Source organism: Ochotona curzoniae, unplaced genomic scaffold, assembly GCF_017591425.1.
Source record: "Ochotona curzoniae isolate NIBS_2020 unplaced genomic scaffold, NIBS_Ocur_1.0 scaffold_3835, whole genome shotgun sequence".
NCBI lineage: Eukaryota > Metazoa > Chordata > Mammalia > Lagomorpha > Ochotonidae > Ochotona > Ochotona curzoniae.
The window spans coordinates 23,655,747-23,664,069 of NW_024467114.1; the positions used below are offsets into that span (position 1 = coordinate 23,655,747).

At 48.9% G+C, this 8,323-nt stretch overlaps 1 protein-coding gene across 3 annotated transcripts; it reads left to right on the plus strand.

The window, feature by feature from the left end:
• The first annotated feature begins 892 nt into the window (after positions 1 to 892).
• Positions 893 to 7,378, plus strand: GGCT (gamma-glutamylcyclotransferase). Of its 3 annotated transcripts, XM_040964964.1 has the most exons (4): positions 907 to 1,148; positions 4,105 to 4,250; positions 5,397 to 5,532; positions 6,789 to 7,378. In XM_040964964.1, exons 1-4 carry the CDS (start codon positions 1,008 to 1,010, stop codon positions 6,930 to 6,932), a joined length of 567 nt encoding a protein of 188 aa, XP_040820898.1. In that variant the 5' UTR covers positions 907 to 1,007; the 3' UTR covers positions 6,933 to 7,378. The 3 variants fall into 3 exon arrangements, with proteins under 3 accessions (XP_040820899.1, XP_040820900.1, XP_040820898.1); XM_040964965.1 differs by lacking the exon at positions 5,397 to 5,532 and having other exon boundaries at positions 893 to 1,148; XM_040964966.1 differs by lacking the exons at positions 4,105 to 4,250; positions 5,397 to 5,532 and having other exon boundaries at positions 893 to 1,148.
• The last annotated feature ends 945 nt before the right edge of the window (positions 7,379 to 8,323 follow it).

The following is an 8,323-nucleotide window of genomic DNA, read 5'->3' on the forward strand; positions in this document are numbered from 1 at the left end:
GCTATCTTTCCCCTGTTCCAGTTGTTGCCTTTACCAGGTCGTTCTTCAGGCGGCTTCCCCAATCCTCCAGAAAGAACCTGGACTTTGGCCGCTTCCTGACTGGGTAGGGTGAGACGATACTAGGGGGTCCAAGGGTCGTGCACGGGTCAGTCCCAGTCCCCCCTCCCAGCCCCTGCTTGCTTTGCAGGTCCCGAGTTCACATTTTTATTTAAAATGACCCACATAAGCGTCTTTGCTTATCCTAACTCCAGCTTGCCTAGGTGACTGGGGCAATAAGAGGGATCTGAACCCGGGGCACGACAAGGAAGCCCTGGGCAAGGAAGCCCTGGGCATTCCGAGGGGGCTTTTCCAGGCTCGAAGTGTCCTTAATCAAGGTATCAGACTGGCGGCTGCGGCCACACGTGTCGGAGCCAGTGAGCGGGGCGCACACGCACACCCTTGCCCACCGGCTCCTCCTCAAGGACGCCGCCGAGCCCCGGCGTGAGGGAGCCGTTAGAGGCGTGGCCAGGCCCGGGCTGCGCCGCCTCAGATCTGGCCGCAGAGCCGTCAAGACCAAAAAACTGCCGCAGAACGCCCCGCGCGCAGGCCAAGCGTGAGCGACCAGCCGCGCGGCCCCGGGCCTCAGAGTCCACTCCTCACCACTCGCCTCCGCGGCGCGCCCGTCCATCAGACAGGGGGCGGGCTGTCAGACGCGCCTGCCCAATGAGAAATCGGCCTGGGGCCGCCTCCGCTCTGAGCGCTCACGTCCCGGAGAAGGCGGAGAGCAGGAGGGTGGGCTTGACCAACCAAAGGGGGGCGTTTGTGGACCTGCGTTTGTGGGCGGGGGCGGCCAATCAGAAAGGAGCTAGCGCCCGACTCGCCCATCCCACATTTTTCCGCCTTTTCTTGAGTCGCCCGCGGCGGGCGGCGGCGCTGTCCGCTGGGCCGGTCCGGGTCGCCGGCAGCCGTGCTGCGCTCCGCGTCCCTGACGCTCGTGCTCGTAGCCCCCCGACGCGTGTGGTGGGGACATGGCGGACTCGGCCAGCGAGGAAGACTCGGCCCAGGGGGAGGACACTTTTCTCTACTTCGCGTACGGCAGCAACCTGCTGACCGAAAGGATCCACCTCCGAAATCCCTCGGCCAAGTTCTGCTGCGTGGCCCGCCTGCAGGTCAGGTCACCCTCCCCACTCCCTCCCACGCTGTCCTCGACAGTGCGTCGCCGCAAGCCACTTCCTGGGGGGAGGCACGCGTGGGCAGGACGGGCTGAAGGATGAGGGTGAACCGGGGCTCCCTGGGTGACCCAGCTTCCCCACCATCCTGTGTCCATCCCCTGCTGAACTTGTTTGCCCAGCGGCAGCGGGGGGCCCTCTCCGGGTGCCCTGAGCTGCCTACAACTACGGCCGGCTCCGTTCGGCTTTCGCCTCCTCCGACTGGGGTCCACTAACTCCTGGGGACATCCTCCTGGGACCCAACCCATGGGTGCTTCTGAGAAATCTCCCACCCGATTCAGGGAGTCTGCCGTGTTCTGTTCTGTACGTGCTTTGTTACCTGTCACCAGCTATTGTAAATAATCCTGTTTTCCATCCTTTTGCTGGAAGCTGGTGTTGGGTCTTGTGCCCAGGCAGGAGTGCTCAGTCTAGGTCAGGGGGCTTGGTGAACCCCAGGTGCCAGTATAAGAATGTATCTGTTCATTCAAGCATGAGCTCCTTGCAGCCCTGAGCGGGGAGGAGGGAACAAAAGTGACCAATGGAAGCGGCTGCTTGGAAGCCTGCCAGTGGGCAGGAGACCTGTGTGGGCAGGTTGCACACAAACTCTTCTGGCAGCTTTGACCTAAACAAAGTCATTTCTGCTAACCCCATCAGAACTCTGAGTTGCAAGCAGCAGCCACTGGCTGATTCAAGCAAAACGACAGAATATGTTGACAGGATGTTGGAGGGGCTCACAGAGTGAATGGGGCAAGGCAGTAGGACACACTGGCCAAATAGGCAGGTATGGAGGACTGACCTAGGATAGCCCGCCTGGCAGCACTGACAGAACTCCACTGGTAGGCTGGGACCCAGCACCAGCACCACGTGCGCTCGACCGTGCCTGCCAGTGTCCCACATCTGTGCCCTGTTGTGTGGCAGCCTCCACCCGGGTGGAATCCCAGCTGTACTGGGCACCGCTTCTAGTTCAAAACCCCAGATGGGTGTCCTGATTGGCAAATCCTGGCCATGTACCCACTCCCTGACTGCAAACAAAATGGAGAGAATTAATGCATGGAGTCAGGCGCTGGAACCCCAGACCCTCAGTTCATAAGGTTAGGGAATCTCCCAAATAAGCAAACACTTGGTTAGGAGGAAAAGAGATCAAATTGACAACTGCTCAGTTATAGGTATGGCCAGCTTAAACAAACAAACAACAAATCAGGAGACCTGCAAGCTGCCATGATCATGAAACTGAGCTGCCCACAGGGTTCACAAATGTCCTCCCTAAAATCGTGAGTGACCCGGGGAACAAAAGAGACACTGGGAATGGCAGATACAAAGGAAAGCAGTGTCAGGATCTTCAGCCAGCACAGCTGGAGTTTTGCAAGGAGGAGGGGGCAGTGTGTGGCATGAGAACTCAGAGACAGAACTCAGAGAACTGCCACAAGGCCCCTGAACCAAACAGCACTTGGAACTTCCCTCTCAAGGTCATTTGAGAACTGAAGGAAATCAAAGAGCACAGGTGCAGCTCGGAACGCTCATCCTGTTGTCCATGGATTTGGACAAGGACGGGAGCAGACGTGCAGAGCCCAGTTGGGAACCTGCTGCTGAGAGTGGTGCCAGAGAGGATGCAGTCACTTTGAGCCAGGGCATTGGCCAGGGAGGGTGGAGAGAGCTGAGAGATGTTTAGGAGATGACACTGGTGATGGAGCGTGAAGGGAGGAGATGTCAGACTGCCCACGGCTGGCCCAAGGTGGATGACGAGGAGCACAGACTGAAGAGAATCAGGTCTGGGAGGAAAAAGACCTCGACAGAGCCCGGAGAATTACCAGCATGCTGGCTGTGGATGGAGAACTAGCAAAGGGAAAGAGTGGTCAGGACAGAGGGCAGAAGGGAAGAGCTGCATCCCAGACAGCTGAGCCATGCAGCAAGCTGAGGATTGAGAGTCATCTCTTGGATTTGGCAGTGGACTGCCAGTCCTTGGTGCAGGCTGGGGCCTTCATCACATCCAAGGACACAGGGTCCTGCAGGAATATCCAGACTGACCAGCTGGAGGCACGGGTTGCAGGCAAAGACCTCTTGGCTGAAATGTCGGGCAAGGTTTTGGAGAAAACAGAGACAGGGATAGTGTGTAAATGGGAAAGGCCTTTGTCGCTGAAGGGAGCTCAGCATCCCAGCGCACACGAGCCAGGCGAGGATTCCTAATTCTCCCCAGGTTACTGATCCCCGCACTATCCCCATCAGGCTAAACCAGCACTGGGGCGCCTCTACTTACTAGCTATGAGACTTTAGGCCAGTTGTATCATGTTACTAAGCCACGGTGGGTATCATACACTGTTGTCAGGATAAGAGAGAATCCATGCATAAAGCAAATAGCACCTTATGTAGCGACCAATAATTTTCCGATGCTACCTGCTGTTAGCAATTATCGAGTACAATTCATGAATATTGGGTTAGTGTCCCAAAGTGTACAAATCATTGTTAGGTGCCAACCTCCTTAGGAGCAGATATGGTGATATATCCTGCTGGAGTCTACAAACATAAAAGCAGAGATAATATGAAAATTGTAGCTGTTACCCAGCTTGTCTGTAAGTACAAACATATGAAAGTGGGAAGAATTTGCAAAAATGGCAGTGATCATATTAAGGTATTGGATTATGGGACTTTTTCACCCCCTTAAACCTTTTAATTAAGGTACTTGTACATATTCAATATATATTTCATTTTTCAGAGAAAGTGTACAAAAACCATAACCCTTAAGATCCGGGTCCTTATCTGCTTATCTTTATATTTTTCTACAGCTTCTTACACAGAGAAGGAACTGTCAATGTACGGAATGTTTTAATTGCTTGGAGGTCAAGGAAAATCCTTTTCATTTTGTGGAGAAAAATTTGGGGTCAGGCTGGCAGTGATCATACCCCTTTGGTTTCCTTCATAGGATTTTACACTGGACTTCGGCAATTTCCAAGGGAAAACAAGTCAGCGGTGGCACGGAGGAATAGCCACCATTTATCAGAGTCCTGGCGATGAAGTGTGGGGAGTTGTGTGGAAAATGGACAAAAGCAATCTAAGTTCTCTGGATGAGTAGGTGGATTCTAAGTTTAAAAATAAATAATTAAAAGGCAGATTGTATTGTAGGACGTGTAAATGTTTCAAAGTCATGGTCCAGGGATATGTATGTTAGTGTCAACATGAATGAAATGGCAACCTGAGTTTTTCTCACAAGTCTAGAAGTATCACACTTTCTGATGGAGATTTGTGGGAGTGTTTGTCCTGTCCTGTGTAAAAGATGAAAACCCTTATTTTTTTTTCCCAAGCAATTCTCTTTTATAAACATTTCTCTGTGTAGTTTCATATTATAAAAAATCATGGTTGTGTCTGTAACTGTTACCTATTTATTTCAAAAGCAATTTGGTTCAGTTTTTTTTTTTTTTTAATTCATTCTTTAGAGTGGAAGTTGAACAAGTCAGTGAATAATAACAATCTGTAAAACATTCACAGCCTTCTGGAAATGTTTGCTAATGTCTTCTAACCAGACCCTTCTCGGTGTTGTGCGGAGCATTTAACTCCAAGAAAGCTGGCCAGAGTAGGCCTTGAGAAAGACTGGTCTGTCCAGCAAGCCTGTTGCTTTGCCTTACTTGTGAACAAGAGGGAGCCATTCTGTGCCCTTGTGGGGTTCAGAACACACTGTCCAGCTTCTGTAGGTCAGGGAACAGAGATGGGAAGGACTACACAGAAACATGTTTTCAGACAGGATGGACACAGAATGGTCAGAGGTGTACCAGCCAGGGCCATCCTTGCTGGTGGGTGAGGCTTGGACACCAGCATGCTAGATGCTCACGACCCCCATAGGCAGCATGCAGTGTTTGCTCCCAGCCACACACATTATTTTAGTGGTTAAGACAAACTCTACATGAATACTCATGAAGCTATATTGTTTCAGAATTAGTGACAGGGAAAAAAAGAGCTGTACCTGTTAACTGTCACAGTGTGGGACTCAGATACAGAGGGCTGGCTCTACTGTAAATTCTGACCGTCTGACTGCTATGCTACACCTACTTTAGATACAGTGGAGTGTATTTGCTACGTATTCCAGAACACATCAGGGGAGCATGTATGTTTATGGTAACATTTTTCATGCTATACCCAAGTTGACAAGCAAGCACTTTACAACCATAAACGAAATTTGCCTAAGTCAAATAAGATTGAAATTTTGACTTGTGGTTTCAGGCAAGAAGGGGTAGAAAGCGGAATCTACATTGTGATAGAAGTTAAGGTGTCAACTCAAGAAAGGAAAGAATTAACCTGTCGAAGTTACCTGATGACAAATTATGAGAGCGCTCCCCCTTCCCCACAGTATAAGAAGGTAAGCGGCTCTCAAGGTTTGGGGGAAATCCTTTTGAATTTTCACCAAAATCCACTGAAGAGTGTCTTGCTTTCAAAAGGCCTCATGTGATTTAAGTCTCACATGAACAGCTCATTTGGATCAAAATATTTTTAAACAGAAAGATGATCATAACCTAAAATGCAGATTTAAAAACTGATCGGATTCACATACAATGATAGAACTTGCTTTTTTTCTGTTCATGGTAAAGGAAAAAAGTTTTGGAAATGTATATGGAGCAGAATCTTAACTATCCCTTTTCTTTCTCGAAGTCAAAAACATATACGGGTGTGTTATTAATAGGTTTAGTCTGCACTCATACTTTGTTATGGCTGCTGCTTTCACAAAATCTTGTGAATAACAAGATTCATTTTTGTGGGGAAATGATAAATTTGCTGCTGCTTCAATGTTTTCCCTCCCTGAATGGTCGAAGTCACACGTTCAGAATCATGGTTATTGGCACAAGACAAGGATTGGGATAGAGACTCCAATATCCCTCCTCAGAACCCCAAGCTGAAGTATCTGTTGGCAGTCCTGGTCAGAAGATGGCACCCAAAGTGGCACCTGCAGTAATTAGCCTGGCACTGCTCTTGAAGGAACCCCTGTGCACGGTTGCCATGTATTCCCCGTGACCAAGTTCAGAACAAGGGTAGACCTTGCCCCTGCTGGAAATGCCTGAGATCGAGTTCTGATCCACTTTTCGGCTCAGTCTTCCTGGGAGGCAGTGAATGACGGCCCAGGTCCATGGGCTCCTCCCACGCACCTGAGGGAGCTAGTTCCTGGCTTCTGGCTTCTGCTGGCCTGACCCTGGCTACTGTAGGCATTTGGGGGAGTGAGCCAGCAGAAGGAATATCTGCATCTCTGCCACTCTGCCTTTGAAATAGAATAAATGTTAAAGTGGGGTGAAGAGAATATACTTTAGAATGAAAACAAACTGTTTCCTGAAAAACTAAACTGTTTTGAAGAATTTTTTTTTCTTAAAAGATCATATAAATTCTATACAACAAGATCTATTTTAAGAATGTTTTAAATTGTGTTATGGAGTGAAATGCCTCATGTGGCATTGAAAGGTCCTTGCTCATTTCATGCTCAGTGTGAGAGCAGTAACTGTGTCAGTTTCTAGAAGCATCAGAAAGGCAGTATCTCATATTTCCATAGAGCAGATAAGGCTGTGGAATGCTAAAGTAAGTTCTGTTCCTAACTCAAAGGATCATTTTGTTGGTCTGAACCATTTCTAGGTTGTATGCATGGGTGCCAAAGAACATGGTCTGCCCCTGGAGTATCAGAAGAAGTTAAATGCAATAGAAGCAAATGACTACAAAGGCAAAGTCTCCCAGGAAATAGAAGACATGCTCAAGAAGCAGGAAACCAAGCCTCAGTAGAACCGTCTAGAATGCATCTCAGGACAGTCTCCCCAGTGTGCCATGAGAAGACTTCTTTCCATTAGAGAACAGAGACCCAAGTATCTCCACATTGAATCTGCTTCCAGCAATCCCTTGAAGAGACTTTTCATTGGGGAGGGTGCCTTTTCCCCAGATTAGAAACAGACACTGGGCAGAGGAATAAGATGGCTGAGACTCCCCCCAACCCCTGAGGCCATGCCAGCAGCTCACTGTCCACTCCTGTGGATGCAGCTGCTCTCTCAACTTGGTAGTGTTCTTGTGTGTTTCCAAGGATGCTTGGTGGTGGTACTGGTGAACTGCTCTGGTCTGTTTTGTGTTTGCTTTTTAATCAGCTTGATAAATAAACAAGATGCAGAGACAGTTACTAACATTTTTAGAAACTGTAAAAATGGCATACTGTTCTTAGAGGAAGAAATGTATTGTGGTGTAACCTGTTTGCCCTGGGCAAGGCCTCCATTTCACCATGTTGTTAGTCTCAAAGCACGACCCATCCTGTGTCTGGGCTGGGCTGATCCTGGAGTGGAACTGCCCATGCCAATGGGAAGTTCCGGCACTTGCTGACACAAAGCTGTCTTGGTTCCCCGTGTCTTTCCCATAGGCAGAGGGTAATCAAAACATCTGTACCTTGAGGTCATTTGGGGGAGTCAGTAACAGAGCCTGGCACACAACAAGTATGAGCAATCCCTTTAGTTTTCTTTGGAGAGGTGGGTTCCTTGGGGCTGTTCTTAGGAGGGTATTTGAAAGTAGAATTGTTGCGATTGTAAAGAAAAAATATATTTTGGGGAACTAAACTCTGATTCTTGGTTTATTGAGACATGGTGAACATCTTGTATTTGCTGACTGAATAAAGGGAAGAAGGGTGGGAAACAGAGCAGTAATTGGCAGAAAACCCAGGTCCCTGTGGAATGCTCTGAGCCACACCTTCCAAACTGGGATAAGTGTGGATGGGTTGCAGAAGCATAAAATAAAAGATTGGCTTTGTTTTCTCTTTGAAAAAATGACAAGAAGGAATTTGTCAGCTACAGCTGCAATTACGTTATGAGGCTGGACTGCAGGTTAGACCATGTGTTACAGCTGTCACACCCCACTATTTTCCTATGACCTCCAATAATAATGCCCTAGTGTTCCCTTGGGTCTTTTAAAAAAAACTATTTTTAGTTAATTTATTTAGTTAAGAGGTGGAAAAACACACCAGCAGAAAGAGGGCTCCCTTTCTCCTGTTCATTCCCCAAATGCCTGCCGTGAGTGAGGTTGTGCCAACCACTGGGGACTCAGTCTGCATCTGCCACGTACACGGCAGAGACCCAACTCCTGGGGCCATTCCCTGTGTTGCCCCAAATGTGCCTGGGCAGGAAGATGCAGTCAGGAGC